This window comes from Carassius auratus, chromosome 15 (genome assembly GCF_003368295.1).
Source record: "Carassius auratus strain Wakin chromosome 15, ASM336829v1, whole genome shotgun sequence".
NCBI lineage: Eukaryota > Metazoa > Chordata > Actinopteri > Cypriniformes > Cyprinidae > Carassius > Carassius auratus.
In genome coordinates, this window is record NC_039257.1 from 14,116,067 (window position 1) to 14,134,998 (window position 18,932).

The 18,932-nt window shown below is 35.5% G+C and overlaps 1 protein-coding gene and 1 long non-coding RNA gene across 3 annotated transcripts; both read left to right on the plus strand.

Annotated features, from left to right (window-relative positions):
* The first annotated feature begins 3,459 nt into the window (after positions 1 to 3,459).
* Positions 3,460 to 14,389, plus strand: LOC113115189 (cullin-5-like). 2 transcript variants are annotated; one of them, XM_026282588.1, is made up of 19 exons: positions 3,460 to 3,519; positions 5,073 to 5,182; positions 5,275 to 5,374; positions 5,456 to 5,632; positions 5,710 to 5,851; positions 5,933 to 6,078; positions 6,217 to 6,297; positions 6,487 to 6,580; positions 7,199 to 7,329; positions 7,548 to 7,655; positions 7,873 to 7,937; positions 8,499 to 8,652; positions 8,750 to 8,881; positions 8,966 to 9,089; positions 9,216 to 9,391; positions 9,489 to 9,650; positions 9,963 to 10,081; positions 10,171 to 10,294; positions 11,784 to 14,389. In XM_026282588.1, exons 1-19 carry the CDS (start codon positions 3,496 to 3,498, stop codon positions 11,976 to 11,978), a joined length of 2,364 nt encoding a protein of 787 aa, XP_026138373.1. In that variant the 5' UTR covers positions 3,460 to 3,495; the 3' UTR covers positions 11,979 to 14,389. The 2 variants fall into 2 exon arrangements, with proteins under 2 accessions (XP_026138373.1, XP_026138374.1); XM_026282589.1 differs by having other exon boundaries at positions 8,520 to 8,652.
* A 1,761-nt stretch (positions 14,390 to 16,150) lies between these two features.
* LOC113115550 (uncharacterized) lies at positions 16,151 to 18,171 on the plus strand. Its single transcript, XR_003293906.1, has 6 exons — positions 16,151 to 16,533; positions 16,810 to 17,097; positions 17,209 to 17,320; positions 17,490 to 17,629; positions 17,711 to 17,803; positions 17,908 to 18,171. It is a non-coding gene; the product is annotated as an uncharacterized LOC113115550 (long non-coding RNA).
* The last annotated feature ends 761 nt before the right edge of the window (positions 18,172 to 18,932 follow it).

Below are 18,932 nucleotides of genomic sequence, written 5' to 3' on the forward strand. Positions count from 1 at the left end.
GCTTCCAATAGCTGCTCGCATAAAATTCAAGGCATTGATGTTTCCCTACAAAACTACCACTGGCTCTGCACCCATTTACCTAAATTCGTTACTTCAGACTTATGTGCCCTCTAGAAGCTTGCATTCTGCAAGTGAACGTCGCTTGATTGTGCCATCCCAAAGAAGCACAAAGTCACTTTTGCAGACTTTTAAATTAAATGTTCCCTTCTGGTGGAATGAACTCCCCAACTCAGTCCTTAACCATCTTCAAGAATCGGCTTAAAACACATCTCTTCCATCTTTATTTCACCCTCTAACTTTAACACTCACTATTCTAATTCTATTCTTTAAAAAATCTAACTACCTTTCTAATCTTTTTGTATTCTATTTTCTTTTCATTTATTATGCAATTGTATATGTATGTGTGTGTGTATATGTAAAGACCTATAACTAGCTTGCTCTATTCTTTTATTTTTTTATTCTATCTGTTTTCTTTTTATTTATTATATTAGTTAAAATCCCATGCTACGTGTACTGTGTTAACCTAACTGAGACTTGTTATAGCACTTATATATCATTGCTCTTTTTGTTGTTTTTGATTGCTTCCACTGTCTTCATCTGTAAGTCGCTTTGGATAAAAGCGTCTGCTAAATGAATAAATGTAAATGTAAATGTAAATACTGGTAAACCACTGTTTATTAAAATGCTGAATTTAGTAATATATCATCATGAACTTGATCCTTCAAATCACAGGACAAGAGTGACACCAGAACATTTAAAAAGTTTAAGATATTGTACTAAATAATGTGATTTGTTTTGGGTGATTTTACTATATCTGATACCAAATTAAATTGTCTAAGGTTTCATTTTTGGTGCACAATATTGTTGCTAGTTAAATGTTTAGCCATGTCACTATTGATTTTTGAACCAATCAATCACGTTAGCAGCTTTACAGCACTTTCTGAATTTCACTTACATTGTAGTATGGTTGCTTTGTGAAAACATCTAAAATGATAAACGATATACATGTAGTAAAACTCCTCTCCTGTTCCCCACTCATGTTGATCTGCTGTATTCCCTGAAAAGGTAAACAGGTGTTTCTGGTCTCAGGAGACTAGCATGAATTGACCGACAGCGCTATATCTGCTGTTTTTGGAAAAGGAAGTTGCTAAATTGCATTTGTGAGAAAATCTGCCAGAACGCCTTTGTTAGAAAATCAAGCCAAGTTTCTTCATGAAAAGGAAAATGAGTCTCGCAGTTGTAACACAATATATATATTTATAGTAATTTTTATGTAGCCTAATGATATTTGGTTTTATGTATCGCTTTTTATGTCTACATTTTGCAAACAAATTTCCTGATTATTTTACAATGGACATGAGTTCAATAATTTAAAATTGAATGCTACAAATAAAATATAAAATGAAACAGAAATATTTTAAGTTCAATGACTCCTTTATTAACATACAGTACAGACCAAAAGTTTGGACACACCTTCTCATTCAAAGAGTTTTCTTTATTTTCATGACTATGAAAATTGTAGATTCACACTGAAGGCATCAAAACTATAAATTAACACATGTGGAATTATATATGGAATTATATACATAACAAAAAAGTGTGAAACAACTGAAAATATGTCATATTGTAGGTTCTTCAAAGTAGCCACCTTTTGCTTTGATTACTGCTTTGCACACTCTTGGCATTCTCTTGATGAGCTTCAAGAGGTAGTCACCTGAAATGATCTTCCAACATACTTGAAGGAGTTCCCCGAGAGATGCTTAGCACTTGTTGGCCCTTTTGCCTTCTGTCTGCGATCCAGCTCACCCCAAACCATCTCGATTGGGTTCAGGTCCGGTGACTGTGGAGGCCAAGTCATCTGGTGCAGCACCCCATCACTCTCCTTCTTGCTCAAATAGCCCTTGAGATTGTCCCATAGACTGCCAAGTAAATAACAGTGTCAATGTCCAGAAAAGTATGACAGACATCGTCAGAATAGTCCATCTGCCATCAGTGGTTCAACCGTAATTTTATGCAGCGACGAAAATACATTTGTATGCAAATAAAACAAAAATAATGACTTTATTTATCAATTCCTTTGTGAACAGTCTCCTCTGTGTCTCTCCAAAACACCCTTATGCCGCATATGCTCTTCTGTGTCAGCTGTGCCACAAGGATTCACTGTTTCTACCATAGACTGTATAAAAACATGGACATAGTCATTGGTCACCAATCACTCACTGGTTTCCCGAAAAGTGTTTTTGAAGCCAAAAGTGGGTGGAGCTGACCGTCACCATCTTGGCAACGCGTCACCGCATGTTACTCCCGAATAATCAAAAATGGGGAAAAGGCGGGAGCTGGTTGCTGAAGCCACACCCACCTAGCTCGATGCCGGTGACAGCAGCCTAATTATGCTGAATTTTAAGGCTTAATATAACTTAAAAGGATGATTTATAAAAAAAAAAAAATCTCCCCCCTCACAGCTGTCACAAAGGGCAAAATTAGCTATATGGACCAAAATACTTTTTTGTACCAGGTATGGCTGGGTGATATATCTAAAGATATGATCATGCACATCTAGTCAGTAAATCTGGTTCCGTGATTACCACTAAATCACCATTACCTGTTTTCAAATGGAGCAGCACTTAATAGACAGAGCCATAGATCACTGACAAGCTACGCAATATCACGTTTATTATAGGAGGCGATTCATCTTCGCAGCTGACACAGAAAATGTTTCATTTTCATTTTGGGGTGGAGTATCCCTTTAAATATGTTTTAATGTGATGGATTGTATTTACATGATGTAAAAGAAGAACTGAATGGATTGTTAAGTTATTTGAAATAGACAAAATGATGAAGTCTACTTGAAACCTTTTATTCATTTATTTTAAGTTATTCCCTGTTTTTCTTTTCTTTTTATGCTATTTTTGATGCTATAAAGTGACTAAATTGTATAAATCCTCTTTATGTATGTTTCTATGTAAATATTTTTTTCTAGATTAAATAAAAAGTACATATATATATAAATTTTAAATTAAATAAATTAAAATTAAGATTTATATAAAACGAACTGTTTCAGTGAGTCCACTTGCAGATCCATTTTTTATTATTATAACACTTGGATCAAACAATTAAGACGATATAATTATAAACAAATACAAAAAAAAAAAAAATACATAATGCTATACATCGTAAGAAGACAAAAATAACGAATATAAACATACAGTCTTCAATGTTTTCAAATTAACTGAACTTTGGATATTTTCCATACTGTACACTTGTCTAAGTCCACTTTGAATAAAGAAAAGAGAGGTTTAGAGCAAGTAAAATTAATAATGTTATATTTTCCTATATTCTCTTTTAAATATTCCAATAATCCAAAAGAAAGAATCTTTAAATCAAAAAGAAAACTCGCTTACAAAATAAGATTGAATATGTATCGTAGTTCCCATCGCCAGTTCTAATACCGAACCAAATCTCGCGAGATCGGACGAGGGGATAAGTTCAGGAAACATGGCGATGTCTAATTTGTTAAAGGTAAGAGACACTTAAGCTCTTTGCCTCCAAATTCTCCATAAACAGTCCAAAAAACATTTTAGATGCCTATAGCCTTCAACTGGCTGTGTTGTGCCATCGTGATTTAGCGGCTTGCTCGGAGTCTCACGTCCATGTCCAGTGAGTTTAGAAGATAGTCTTGCAGCCTGTGTTTAGCTAGCAGGCTGTGAGCTAGCTGAGATTAATAAAGCCAATAATCACAAAAATACTGCACTGTACGCAGACGAGTTGAAGTCACGATTCACTCCAACGGGTGTACCTTCTGTATTATGTTGTTTATAAATATATATCATAAAGGTACGTGCTCCTGGTGACAGTTAGCACGCATGTTGCTAGCTTGGTCAGTGTTTTAATGACACTGAGTTTAATGACTCAGTTAATTATATAAAATGTGAATGTGTGCCGTCAAGTTCAACTTGAACTTATTGCTAAGAGTTTGGTATTGTAGTAAACCAAGAAAAGATTCCATGTCATGTCACAATGTCATTATAAGCACTTGAAATATGTGAAGAAATCATCCAGGGAGTAAGAATTAAAGAGTAGACACGTCCCATTTCTATAATGATGTTTAATTTCATACAGTTCAATATAGTGGCTTTGTCTTGAAATCTAGTAAGCTGCCTACCTAGACTACATTTTGGGCATCATAGATATGTTAAAAATCGTCAGTGATGTACAAAATTGTAAATATTTGAGTCATAAAGTTTTAGTTTGATTAAAACCTTTCTATCTTTGGTGAATTTGCTGTTACATGCTATCTGTGTGTGGTGGACATGACATTTTAAACATTTATGAAATTGAAAGACTTAGTTTTCTTGTTGAATAAATACCACTAAATAGTAGTTTTAAACTTTTTGAGTTATTTCTGTTCACAAGAGACGTTGATGACCTTGCGTTTTCCTTTTTTTCTTCACGTCTCATATTTCATTTCAGGCTCTTCACTGTTTCCTTGGAAAACAAATACAACATTTGAAAAAAAAAAAAATAAATCATAATTTAAAGACCTTGACATTTTATTAGCAGCAGTGTTTGGGGAAAAAAAAACAGGTATAGCTGAAATTTGTGTTTTATATAATTTCAAATGTAGAATTTTTGCACAATAACCAAATTGGTCCATTTATTTCAAACAGTTTAAAAATGTATTTTTAAGAGGTATTTTCATATTTTATGGTCGAAAGTCTGGGTCTAGTTCAAGAATAAAACAAGGAAATATATACATGATAAAAGGCTTTAGAAAAGGAAAGAAAAAAAGTTATACAAATCTAAGAAATACGTTATTAAAAGTAATATAAAAAGTACAGGTAATAATAAAAACATGAATTATATATTTAATAATAATAATAATTAAAACTCAACCCCCAGGGCATAAAAGTTTCTTAAAAACATTAGACAACTGCTTGCCTTATTGTAAGTGCTTTGTGAGTCATATTCAGTAAGGTTTCTGATTTTCTGGACATGTTTAGACCGAGAGGACTTCTATAATGTCTGGTTCATTGTTTTATGTGAATGCATTCTCTAACTGTCCTTTTGCGTAGAACAAGGGTTCCCTCCAGTTTGAGGACAAGTGGGATCTTATGCGCCCCATCGTCCTGAAGTTGCTTCGCCAAGAGTCTGTAACTAAGCAGCAGTGGTTTGATCTCTTCTCGTAAGGACCCAATAAATTCAGATCTTTTATGTCCTACACATTAACTTCAGTTTGAATGTTCAATCTGTTCAATATCTCTTCCGTTCTCACAGAGATGTTCATGCGGTTTGTCTATGGGATGACAAAGGACCTGCAAAGATCCACCAGGCCCTCAAAGAGGACATCTTAGACTTTATTAAACAAGCTCAAGCGGTAAGAGAGGTTCAGGGTTCAGCCACCTGCTGATGTTCTCTTTAGCAGGATCATGTCTCATTCTCGATTGTTGGTGTTTAGCGAGTGCTCAGTCACCAAGATGACACGGCGCTCCTCAAGGCTTACATCGTGGAGTGGAGGAAGTTCTTCACGCAATGTGACATTCTGCCCAAGCCGTTCTGCCAGCTGGAGATCACCCTGATGGGCAAACAGGGCAGCAACAAGAAGTCCAATGTGGAGGACAGCATTGTTAGGAAGGTGAGAAAAGAGAGATTTTTTGTTTGATTTCCTAGAACGGGATTCATAGGTTTGTTCTGCTTTTTATGTTCACACAGCTCATGCTGGACACCTGGAATGAATCCATATTCTCCAACATCAAGAACAGATTGCAGGATAGTGCCATGAAGTTAGTCCATGCTGAACGGCTGGGAGAAGCGTTCGACTCGCAGCTGGTCATCGGGGTCAGAGAGTCCTATGGTGAGCTTCACTCCAGGTTTTTCATTGAATTGATCTTTTTAATCATGAAAACTGAAACGTCTCGTACAATGTCTTTCTCAGTGAACCTGTGCTCCAATCCTGATGATAAACTGCAGATCTACAGGGATAACTTTGAGAAAGCCTACCTAGACTCCACTGAGAGGTTCTACAGGACCCAGGCGCCGTCCTACCTGCAGCAGAACGGAGTACAAAACTACATGAAATATGTACGACCTGCCAGACATCAAATTTTAACCTACACGCTCTTCAGCCAATCAGATTGCATAGCCGACAGGAGCGTTTGACGACTCCTGAAACTCTGTGTTTGTGTTTACAGTCATATATTCTCATGTCCCTGTTTACAGGCAGACTCTAAATTAAGAGAAGAGGAAAAACGCGCACTACGATATTTAGAGACAAGACGTGAATGTAACTCTGTACAAGCAGTGAGTATATGATTGGCTTTTAAATAATAATAATATATCATTTGTAGAAATTAGGCAGATGCAAAGATCGAATTGAACAATATAATACTATAGTATTATTATTTTTAACTTGTTCAATAGTTAATTTAAATAATATAACCAGGTATGTGATGTGAGATTGAAATTGTGGATAATTTTTTTCTCCCTCAGCTTATGGAATGTTGTGTGAATGCACTGGTAACGTCATTTAAAGAAACTATCTTGGCTGAATGTCCTGGCATGATCAAACGCAATGAGACTGACAGTGAGTATGAGCCTACTTAGAAATGTTTTATTAGATATATTTAAAATGACCATTTTAGGTTTTATATACACTGTTGTACCAAATTGGGGGTTCTTTAGGATTTTCTTTTAATTATCTAATACTTAACAAGGCTGCATTTTTTTAATTAAAAAAGTAAAAGTAAAAAAAGTATTGTGTTATTATTACAGAATAAAGTAGCTGTTTTGTATTGGAATATAGTTTTTTTTTTTTTAAGTAATTTATTCCTGTGATGGCAGGCTAATTTTTCAGCATCCACTACCACAGTCTTCAATGTCACATGATCCTTCAGAAATCATTATAATGCTGATTTGCATCATTTGAAAATCTATGCTGTTTAATATTTTTTGTGGAAACTATGATACCTTTTTCCAGATTTTTTGATAAATAGAAAGGTCACTTATTTCAAATAGATATCTTGTGTAACATTATAAATGTCTCTGTCATTTTGATCAAATTCATATACCGTTGCTGAATAAATGCATGAATTTCTTTCATCACATAAACTTAATGACCTCAAGCTTTTGAACAGTTCTCTGTTGAAGTCGGACTTAGCAACAAAAGCTTTCAGTTTTAAACCTCTGAGCTCTTCTCCCACAGAGCTGCACCTCATGTTCTCTCTCATGGACAAAGTGCCCAATGGGATTGAACCCATGCTGAAAGACCTGGAGGAGCACATCATCAGCGCTGGACTGGCAGACATGGTGGCCACTGCCGAGACCATCACAACTGTGAGCAAAACACTGGCAGAACTATTATATTCTTTGTGAGCTTTATGAATTTTAGAGCATTAGCTGGCTTTTGTTTTTCCACAGTATAAATAAAGGATAATTGGTTAATGTTGATAAGATGTTTGTCACAGTTTTGAACCTTGACCTTAGTAGATCCTCAAATATTAAGCGACCACAGTGTAGAACAGGTGTTGACGTTTGTGTTTGTTTCGATTCAGGACTCTGAGAAGTACGTGGAGCAGCTCCTGACTCTCTTCAATCGATTTAGTAAATTAGTGAAAGAAGCGTTCCACGATGATCCTCGGTTCCTTACAGCCAGAGACAAAGTGAGCTTGCCGCCCTATCCATATTCATTCTGGTGTCAGTAAGTAGCCTGCACGACTAGATCACACCGCAGATGGTTACCAGATATCTGTGATGACACAGGAATACAATGGAAGGTTATATAACAAAAACACCCTTTGAAATGCTGTTGACTTGACTGAAAAAGGAAGTTTTTATATCTCACATACCTTTTTAATGATGTTTAACATTTCCCCACAGGCGTACAAAGCAGTTGTGAATGATGCCACAATATTTAAGTTGGAGCTGCCAATGAAACAGAAGGGGTGAGTAACACTGCCTTCTGGGTTTCTGTTGACTGTCCCTTTAAGTGAGATACTGATGGACACTGAAAGACACATTTACATGCAAATAAGAAACTGAAGTCATAGTCTGTAGTGGAGAGCTTTACAAAAATCTGGCATTACAAAACAGGTTAGAAAATATTTCTGTTTTAAAAATATGGCATTTTTTGTTATTTAAAATGGTCCATATGTAAGTGAGCCATGTTATTTTAGCATCATTTAGATACTATTATAGTTTTTATTAGTATTTGTAATTTGTTTTTATTTTTATATTTTGTGTTTTCATTCATTTTATATTTTTTTCATTATTCGTTTCAGTTCTTTTTATTTTTAATTCAGTTTTAATTATTTTAATACATCACAATAAACTAAATTAAAATGATTAAAGTTGCTGAAATAAGTTTTTGTTTTCATATTTTATTCCAGTTAAAGTTTATTTTAAGTCACAAAAATAATTTTTCATGATTTTAGTATAAAATATAATAAACCTGCTGGTGAGCTTTAGCGATCCATGTTTCAGTTGTATCCGCTTGTATCAGTCAGGTTTGATGTTTCTAAATGCAGAGTGGGCCTAAAAACACAACCAGAGTCAAAGTGTCCGGAGCTGCTCGCAAACTATTGTGACATGCTGCTAAGGAAAACACCACTCAGTAAAAAGCTGACCTCAGAAGAGATCGAGCTCAAACTGAAGGAAGTGGTGAGGGGCTGTTGTAAAAGTCACATGTTGTTTACTCCATGGTTTTGTTGTTGTGCTTAAAAGGGTTTTGAAATGTAAAAACCATTGTTTCCTGTAGCTACTTGTGCTAAAATACGTCCAGAATAAGGATGTGTTCATGAGGTACCACAAAGCCCATCTGACCAGACGTCTGATCCTGGACATCTCAGCAGACAGTGAGATCGAGGAGAACATGGTTGAGTGGCTCAGGGTAAGAATACGGACTAATAAGAGTGTATGAAATTATCATTTGAGTGTTTTATACTCTAATGGCTCATTGTTTGGCATGTTTCAGGAAGTTGGGATGCCTGCTGACTATGTGAACAAGCTAGCTAGGATGTTCCAGGACATCAAAGTGTCTGAAGATCTTAACCAGGTTTTCAAGGAAATGCACAAACACAACAAGCTCGCTTTACCAGGTGCCATACAAGCCATTTTATCTCTCCATATATGCATTACACTCCTTTTTAACTGAGTTTGCATATTATTAGATAGCAAGGATGCATTAAATATATCAAAAGCGGTCTCCCCATTCTGTTACCCAGCGGACTCTGTGAACATAAAGATCTTGAATGCTGGAGCTTGGTCACGTAGCTCAGAGAAAGTCTTTGTGTCTCTGCCCACCGAGCTGGAAGACCTCATTCCTGAGGTAGAAGACTTCTACAAGAAGAACCACAGCGGCCGCAAACTCCACTGGCACCACCTCATGTCCAATGGCATTGTGGGTGTATTTATGCACTAAGTTTAGTGCTTCGTAGTGATTTGTTGTAACTGTAAATTGCTACTTGTAGCTAATCAGTCTGTTTGCTCTCTGATAGATCACGTTTAAGAATGAAGTAGGGCAGTACGACCTGGAGGTCACGACCTTTCAGCTTGCTGTACTTTTTGCCTGGAACCAAAGACCACGAGAGAAGATCAGCTTTGAGAATCTGAAACTTGCCACTGAGCTGCCTGATGCTGAACTGAGACGAACTCTCTGGGTAAGAACATGACCACAGCTCATTTTGTGATTCTAGAAGTTCAAAGAGCTGTGTGTGCTTATTAAAAACAATAGTTATCTTGATTTCTTGCATTTTATATATATTTTTAATATTAATAGCACTTAAAATAATTTATTAATTGAATCTATTCATTAATTTTACAGTGTTATTAAATTATTAGTGTTTTCAAAGATCAATTACAAATACCTCAAATAGACTGATTATTATCAATTATAATATCTTTGTTTATAGATTTTGCTCCATCATCTACTTAACCTTTCCTTTCTCTCTCTTTTTTTTTTTTTTTTACAGTCTCTCGTTGCCTTCCCGAAGCTCAAACGCCAAGTGCTGTCATATGACCCTCAAGTGAGCTCTCCCAAAGACTTCACAGACAGTACATTGTTTTTCGTTAACCAGGAATTCTCCTTGATGTAAGAACATGTCCTGTCCTGCTGGCTCTTTAGAAATGGTCTCTTCTAAAGATAAAGGTCTCCTAAAATATATTTTTGTTTCTCCTCAGAAAAAACGCCAAGGTTCAAAAGAGGGGGAAAATAAACCTAATTGGCCGATTGCAGCTGACGACGGAGCGAATGAGAGAAGAGGAGAATGAAGGGATCGTCCAGCTAAGAATATTAAGAACACAGGTACAAAACATCAAAAAGTAGGGATGTAACGATTCACTCAACTCATGATTCGATTGAATTCACAACTTGTTTTTTTTACTAAATGAGATTTAAGACTAATTCTAAATTAAATGTGTCCTTTTATTATTGCTTGGACGAAATGCTGCATGTTTCTTTGTGAAATTGAAATATAACAATGTAATAATATAGTACCTGCATATTATTGCTCTTTAGTTGGTTTTGATTGCTTCCATTGTCCTCATTTGTACGTCGCTTAGGATAAAAGAATCTGCTAAATAACAAAATTTCAATGTAACGTAAATGTAAATAACAAAACTAAATAGAAATTTTAAAATAAGCAACAAATAACATAACACAAATAAAATAAATATCTTCAAATAAACAAAATAAGGCTTTGTCTGTGCTCTTTCCATTAAAAATGAAAGGCAACCACTGCAATTAATTATGATCCAAACAAAGATGCTCTATATATGCAACATGAGCAGTTTTTAATCTAAATTAGATTATAATTTCGAAATTTGAAGCAGAAACAGCATGATTTGACTTCAGTTTTGTGAAACTATTCATAAAAAATATCTACATGAAACCGAAACATCAGACAAGCTCAATGAGACGCAGATTCACTCTCTGCCAGCAGGTGGCGCTTAAAGCGTTTCCTTGGTTTCCGTTGTAAACAAAGCAGCATGCTTTATACAGAGGCAAGATTAAAAAAAAATCTATTCTAAACTTTTCTAAAGACAGTAAGTCTCCTTAGACATACATTCTTATAAACTTCTACCCCTAATTGTATCGCGATTTGTTTAGTATCTCAACAGATTTGAATCCTCACATATTTTAATCGTTTTTTAACTGGCTTTCAGTTAATCGTTACATCCCTATCATAAAGCATTACTAGTCTTCTTTATTAATGAACACTAGTTTCTAAAGCCCAAAGTATACTTCAGTTTAATGTGAAGCCTTTGAAAGTTTACTCCATTTGATAGTATGTGTGCAAACAGAGTTACTCGAAACGTTAGAAAGTTTCCTTGTCCATAGCCTGCATTAATTCACTACAGAAGTAATGCCGATAAAAATGTCTTATACTTGTTTAAACTAGAGTTGCATGTAACTCCATCACACAACATAGATCTGTTCCAGTTGTTGGTTGTTATTGTTCCATCTTCTTAATTTTTTTTCAACAATAAAACAACGGTCCAAGCCAGTCTTGCCACCTTGTGGATAAACTAATTATTGCAAAAAAGCATTGTGGTACTCTCGGTGCAGCAAAAACTGACACAGAAGAGTTGTTAAATAAGGTCCTTTGTTTGTTTGTTTTGTGCACAAGAAGTATTCTTGTAGCTTCATAAAATTACGGTTTAACCACTGATGACTATGTCCTTATTACCTTTCTAGGTGTAAAAAGAACTGTAATAAGTAATTTTATAGTAAAATAGTTTTGTTTTTTTACAGTGGACTTAATGTGTTTGTTTCTTTGACTGCAACATTTCAGGAGGCCATCATTCAGATAATGAAGATGCGTAAGAAGATCACAAATGCTCAGCTCCAGACCGAGCTGGTGGAGATCCTGAAGAACATGTTCCTCCCTCAGAAGAAAATGATCAAGGAACAGATCGAGTGGCTCATTGAGCACAAGTACATCAAGAGAGACGAGACGGACCTTAACACCTTCATCTACATGGCGTAATGATGAAACGACTCCGGAGATGATCCGTGACCGTTCTGGAGGACAGCGTACCTGTTGAAGATCAGCAGAGGGGGAGGGGTGGTGATGTCTCGAATATACTGCTTAAGACTGCTGGTCTCTCGGGGCGTAGTCAATGAGCTTGTCTTAACAACAGACAGTCACATCAGATAAAAATATGTATTTAAAAAAATAAATCCCTGCCTTACCTTACAGTGAAGACACATGGGATGAGGATAGGAGATAAAAAAATAGGAAAAAAGACAAAAAGGATTCTATTTTTGCCATTGGTAGTCAGTATGCATGATGGGCGGTTTACCTTTTGTATGTGTACATCTCCAGCAGCATGCAGCAGTGGGAATGTCACATTCATCCCAGGACTTGTTTGTGTGTGCCGTGTTATGAGTGTTTTTTTTTTTTTTTCTCCCACATCCTCTGTCTGGACCTTGCCGCATCCCATCCTCAGCGTGCGACCGAGCGAGAGCCGTCCCACCGTCACCTGGCCTTGCATGATGACACGGGAGTCACTGAGGAGCGCGGGCCAGGATGGAGGGCTAGCATTAGCACTTTTCACACTCTCCACCACCACATGTCAGCATGGCTTTATTTGGGTTGTTTTTCACAACTTTTTTTCTTCGTCAAAATATCGCAAATGAAAGATTTGATCGGCTGATAGCAGTTTAGGCAAAACGTTACTCTTTAAAATGCTAGGAAAAGAGTCCCTGGCATTCAGTTGTCACAAAGGTCTGTGGAGAAAATCTGTCAATTTGCGATGTTTGTTTGTTTTTTCGGAGTACTTGCATTATCGTTACACACCAAGTCAGAAGGTCAGTGTAACGTAGTCGCAGTTTCATTTTTGTGTTTGCTAAACTTTTCCGTTATATTTCTCAAATAGCGACAGGTGATGACTGATTGTGATGAGGTGGCCCCACTAAGGTCCTGTAACATGTAACCTACTCATCGAACCGATTAATTGTCAAGGCTGAGCGTAAACAAGCAGTAAAGTACAGTTACAGGAGTTCGAGTAAAACAAGCCCTGCTCCAACCTCAGTTTAAGTAGGGCAGAGTTATTTTAAAAGTAGGTTGTTCTAACTTTAATTAGCGCCTTGCGGTTCTTGTTAATCACACATTGCCAAAGCGTAGCACAAGAGTGCTGATCTCAAAATCAACTAATGTACGATCTATTACTATTATTGTTATCCCTCTATTTCCGAGGACACCCTCATAGCCACATTTAGTAGAAAACAGGAAACTGTTGTTGTTTTTTTCTGGACTCATCATTACCCTATTATGACCGAGTATCTATGAACAAAAGCTTGTGCAATTACTGATTAGCTGTTTGTTATAATCAAATGAACTGTTAGCATTTAAATACGTGCAACAAAAAAGTATTAACTCTTATTTTTCAAGCAGGTTTCCTATAGTGATAGTGTCTAATCAGTCTAAGATGTAGATGTTTCAGTGGTTTTGGAGTGATGGTTGAATCAAAGACTGATGTGTTTGCCATTTTTTTGCCTGTAAGTGTGTCCTCAATAAATGAGAACAACAACAATATCATATTTACTGGCTGATGACGTCTAGATTTGATTGTACGTTCATAACCAAACCCTAAACACTCAATCTAATGAGGGGAACATGATGCCATCCCAATGAAATCCTCATTAATATTTCTGTAACATTGCGGCGGTTCAGCTGTCCATCTCCACTGTGGCATTTTCTGTCAATTCTGTTTGTTTTTGTCTGTTTTTACTGAAAAGGTTCCCTTCAGTTGTACTGAAAAGCCATTCTTTATGAGATCCAGATGTACAGTGTTTGAGAACATTGTGTTATTTGACTGTCCACTTTATTTATTGATAACTTAAGCCTGTTTGAGAGGTTGAGTGTGTGTGCGTGTTTACGCTTAGGAGCCTTTTACAGCAGGGTGCTGTCATATCCTGTTATGTTTATGCATTTTCATTTTTGGAATTTAAAATTGATGTTTCTGCTGACTGTAGGTTTTCCTCTATCAATTTCTCTAGGTAAATACATATAATTTTAATAGGACAAGCTCTATGGTTTTCATATTTATCAATCACTGTTGGAGTTTGTTGTGTGCTTGTGTTCTTCTAAAGCCATTTGAATGACATCAAATGAAATGCAGTCCCAAAAACGTCACAATGTTCAGTTAATTGTAGTGGAAGATGATGACACTGAATAAAGATGGTGTGAATGACCTTATGAGGGATTGCTACATGAAATTATGAATTATACTTTATTGTTTGCAAATTGAATCCATTTTCTCTGATGCACATGGTATGTTCCAGTAATAAAGTCTGTGTGCACATTATTCAGTGGTATAATGCAATAAGTGAGCGTGAAACAAGACATTTTGAAGTCTGTTGATGGAATTTTCTCTAATAAAGTTGCATACACATATAAACACTCTTTATTAAGTTGATTATATTGCACTGAAATAGTCCCATGTGTGAGAGGGGGTGATCATTTGATTTCTTGAGAGGCACAACAGTATTTTCATCATTTTAATGCTGTACTAATAATGTGCACTTACTATACTTTTATTGTCACTCCACTATATCAAATACAAGGAGGAGTGGTGTTTTTGTCTTTTTTATCACTCTTGTCTTGTAGAGTGTCTTCGGTCAGTGTCAGTTCACTAAAAATGATCTTACTATTTACATAGACACATATGTTCTGGTGAAGGTTTCATAGTGAACTGGACAGTTATCAGTATTAATTTGAATGACACATGAGGACAGTTCTCCAATTATTCCCCACATACACTTTCTGGTAAATGATTCAGTAGAAAACTGAACACACAAGTTCCCTGTAGTGTGACACACTGCTGTTACAACAAGTCAAATAAAAGTCAAATGTAAGTTTCCGAGAAGGTGCATATGCTCTGACTATGACTGTCTGTTTTCAGGATTACTTGCCTGGAGCTTTAAAAGCATCAAGAATATTTGAGAATTAATAAGTATGAGGTGAATATCTGATATAAACGAATGCTGTTCTTGCAGTGTGAGTCTAAACCACTTTTTTCCCCCTTTTTTTTTTAAATTTTGCATAATTTCTTTCCTGTCGAAATAAAAACTATTTAAATGAAGTTGATATGCGGTTTTAATGATCTCGTGTTTGCACAACAAACACACCGAACAAATAAGATGGGCAATAAAATTAAGGGTTTATTTACTAACCTGAATAAGTAGTGCTGTCAAACTATGTCAAATCCAAAAATGAAAGTTTTTGTTTGCATAATATATGTGTGGGTACATGTATTATGTTTATATAAAGACACATAGGCCTACAGCATATATTTTGAAAAATTTACATGTATTTACATGTATATTTATTTATATAAAATGTATATATAAATATATTTAATATAAACATAACATATTTTTCTTAAATATATACATGCATGTGTGTATATTTATACACATAATAAATATCCACAGTACATATATATATATATATATATATATATATATATATATATATATATATATATATATATATATATATATAATATATATATATATATATATTATGTAAACAAAACTTTAATTTTGGATGCAATTAATCGTTTGACAGTACTCAAGTTTTAGTCGATTAGTGAATCTGATTTAAGTCATAAACAAATAAAGAAATATTTTATGTATGTTATATGTACTAAAAACATAAAATAAGAAGAAATAGTATGTTTAAACAACAAAACAGAAATGAGTTTATTGTTTTTAACTGAAGTAAATGAATGATCTTTGAATCTTCTTAACCCTACATATTGTGTAAAACATCTGTTAATGCCAAAATGCTATAATTTTATCCCTTCTTACATTAGAAAATAGCAATATACAATGAAAAAAAGCAAGCATGCCTGATTTTGATACGAGTCACAGAAAAAGAATGATAACGAAGCAAGGGAAGTATGAAAATCTCCGCCCTACGTTTGGACCAATAGCAAATCAGTAATTTGCATGTGGTGCAGCGCTGGCTTTGATGTAGAATTTCTGCAAAGTTATTATTTCCTTCAACTTCATATTATGGGAGCCAACAATATATCATTAATTAATCATGAAATTCTATGAATAAAAAAGAAAAAGAAAAACAGGTTCATAAATCACTCACCATAGATGTAACACATAGCGCAAGGAAGACCTATATATTAAGCCAGTCTCACCACGCTCAAATGCCCGGATGAACCTCGGTGGTCCGGGGTGCAGGCTTCAAACCTGTAGCTGCTTAGCGGCAGAGTGGTTCAATTCCACCTTTCGGGCGCTTGAAAACAATGTAAAGCTTTTAATAAATTTGTGTATAAATCTGAAGACCCACAAAGGAAAATCATTACTGTTAAACCCCCTGGAAGTGAACACTGGTGTCTGTCCCAGGAAATGACGTTGTGAGGCGTCCTTGATTAGCATTAGACATCCAGCGTGTGCTGCCTTTACTGTCTATGGTGCTGCATAGACATATGTCTATGGCGTGTTGGACCAAGAAGTTAGCAGGCTAACACTAATAATGTAAAATTAAATGAATCGTCCTCTGTTCGCGTCATTCCCCGGTAAGAAGCCTTTCTCTTGTCCTTATAAGCTTTTCTTTTTTTAGATTATAATGCGTGTATTTAGGATTTTTGGCTGAAGCTTATCATCTACTTTAACGTTTTACTCTACTATGTGTCATGTGTGTATATAGTGTAAGTATGTTATATGTGTACATTACTTGTATATATTACTATTCTATTTTACTATTAACCTCTTAACCTGCACCTTACTCTATATTACTATCTATATTATTAGTATTATTATGATTATTATTATGTTTGCATACTCTTTCTTAGGTTTTGTCCAATAAAATGCCTCTACACAAGTATCCACCAAAACTGTGGGAAGCCCTGAAGCTGCAGAAGGGCATCTACGGCCGTTTACCCCAGCACTACTTGTGCTCCCTGCAGGACGGCACCCCTCCGTCCCCTCTGGGTGTCAAATACAGACTCAGTCCCACATCTGGACACAGAGAGCGGGTGTAGGTCGTGCCTGTCCCCGTCCATCAGCCGCCAGGGTCACACCGCGGACTCTGGGGGGTGAAGGTTGGGTGTCTTTGCTTTAGATACGCTAAAGATGACAAGGTAAGACCGAATGGAGAACTACAGTAATACTGAATATTAATTTGGGATCTTTTATGTGAATAGTGGATAAATGAAGACAACTTATTCTATAGTATGTACTTGTCACACCAGCTTTTTACAAGACTGCTCTAAACCTTGAAGACGCAGCTGTTTCACAGAGAGCTGGACAGAGAGATCCTCGACCAAATGCTGCTTTTAGCTTCGACTTCTACATTCTTAATAAGTGAGGAGTCCTCAAAAGTCTGTAGATTTTAATAATTTTACAAAATTACTGAGTAAAATATGTATTTCTCTAAATGAAGAATATATGTCAATTGATTATGAAACCATTCTTGTGTAAAGGGTCATTTGGTTCGGTGTACTGTAACAATTTACATAAGTATTTCTTTTAGATCAGACACCGAAGCAAGATTTGAACTCCAAGTTTGGAATGGATCTGAAATGTGCTATGATTTTACGTCTGGCACAGAAAGACACAGATCTGTACCCTCATGATCCTTCTCGCTGGGAGACGATCTACAACCGCTTCAAGGTGAGATGAGTTGATTATCTTGATGTATATTTTCAGCCATATGGTATTATTGATAATTATCCTGTGTGTTTTCTTCACTAGCCTTCTTCTGATTTCTTACAAGCAGCAGTTTGAGATCCTAGAGGCTTGAGTCTAGATGAAGCTTTAGAGAAACGGAGGCTACTGGAAAAGAAGGTAATGAAATAAACAGGAGTATAAATGACAATCACTGCATGTTATGTTGCTATCATATAAGATAAATCAGATATCAGATAAATGCTACTCTCTTTTTTTCTCAGGACCCAGAGCCTCTTCACAAGAGTTTGGCGAAGAAGCTTGTGGAGGAGCTTGCCTTTAAGAAGCCCTCAGATGTGCAGATTGTGGAGAAGAAATAATGATGGCTGTTCTCTTCTTTGCCATCCTCCATGTCTGTCATACAGTCTGAAGAATAAACAGTATTGCATTTATTTTGTATTGACATCACCAACAGCTTGCTGATATTCTGTAAATATATAATATTTACTTAATAATAAATTGATCCAGAGATGTATTTGCAGATCTGACTGGAATACCTTATTTCCTTTGGAAACTAATAATGTTTTTCATTGCTTATCTTTTTGCAAACCAAATCCTAAAATGTTAGTAATGTTCTTGTGAGGTCCTTTTTTATTCTTTAGGTATGCCTAATTTGTCTAATGTTTATTTATAGGTTTGTTTATTTATAAACATCAGAACTTTCCCAGAAGGTTCTGGGAACAAAAAATTGTTTGCTGGATGTAGCAAAGAATAAAGTGGCAATACCGGCTCTAAAATATGGAAGCGCTTTTCGACCACTGGAAAAAAAAAAGGTTATTGCGACTTTTTATCTCATAATTCTGACTTTATAATTTGCATTTGCATGTCAGAATTGTGCAAAATAAAGTCATAAAGTCAGAATTGTGTTTATTCGCATTTCTGGCTTTATTTCACGCAATTGCGAGTTTATATCATGCAATTCAGACTTAATTTCTCAGAACTGTGAGTTTATATCTCACAATTATGACTTTTTAACTGACAACTGTCAGTTTATATAACATAATTCTGAGATAAAAAGTCATAGTTACCTTTTTAATTTTTTATTCAGTGGCAGAAACAGGTTTCCATACTAAAATGCAAGTTACTCATTAACTTAAAGTTTTTTTAAACTGTTGTATAATGTCACATTTTCATCAGAAAAAAAAAAACACTCCTATTGCTTGTTTGGTAAGCAATACTGTAGCTACGATAGTGTTACACTCTGAAAACCGCACTTAATATTTCTGTCAAAAAGTATTTAAATCATAAA

Excerpts from the sequence above, each read along its gene's own strand:
- LOC113115189 (XM_026282588.1), top strand. The coding sequence starts at position 3,496 with ATGGCGATGTCTAATTTGTTAAAG. Across the intron at positions 7,330-7,547 it reads CTGCCGAGACCATCACAACT|GACTCTGAGAAGTACGTGGA; the intron begins GTGAGCAAAACA and ends GTTTCGATTCAG. Across the intron at positions 7,938-8,498 it reads CTGCCAATGAAACAGAAGGG|GTTTGATGTTTCTAAATGCA; the intron begins GTGAGTAACACT and ends TGTATCAGTCAG.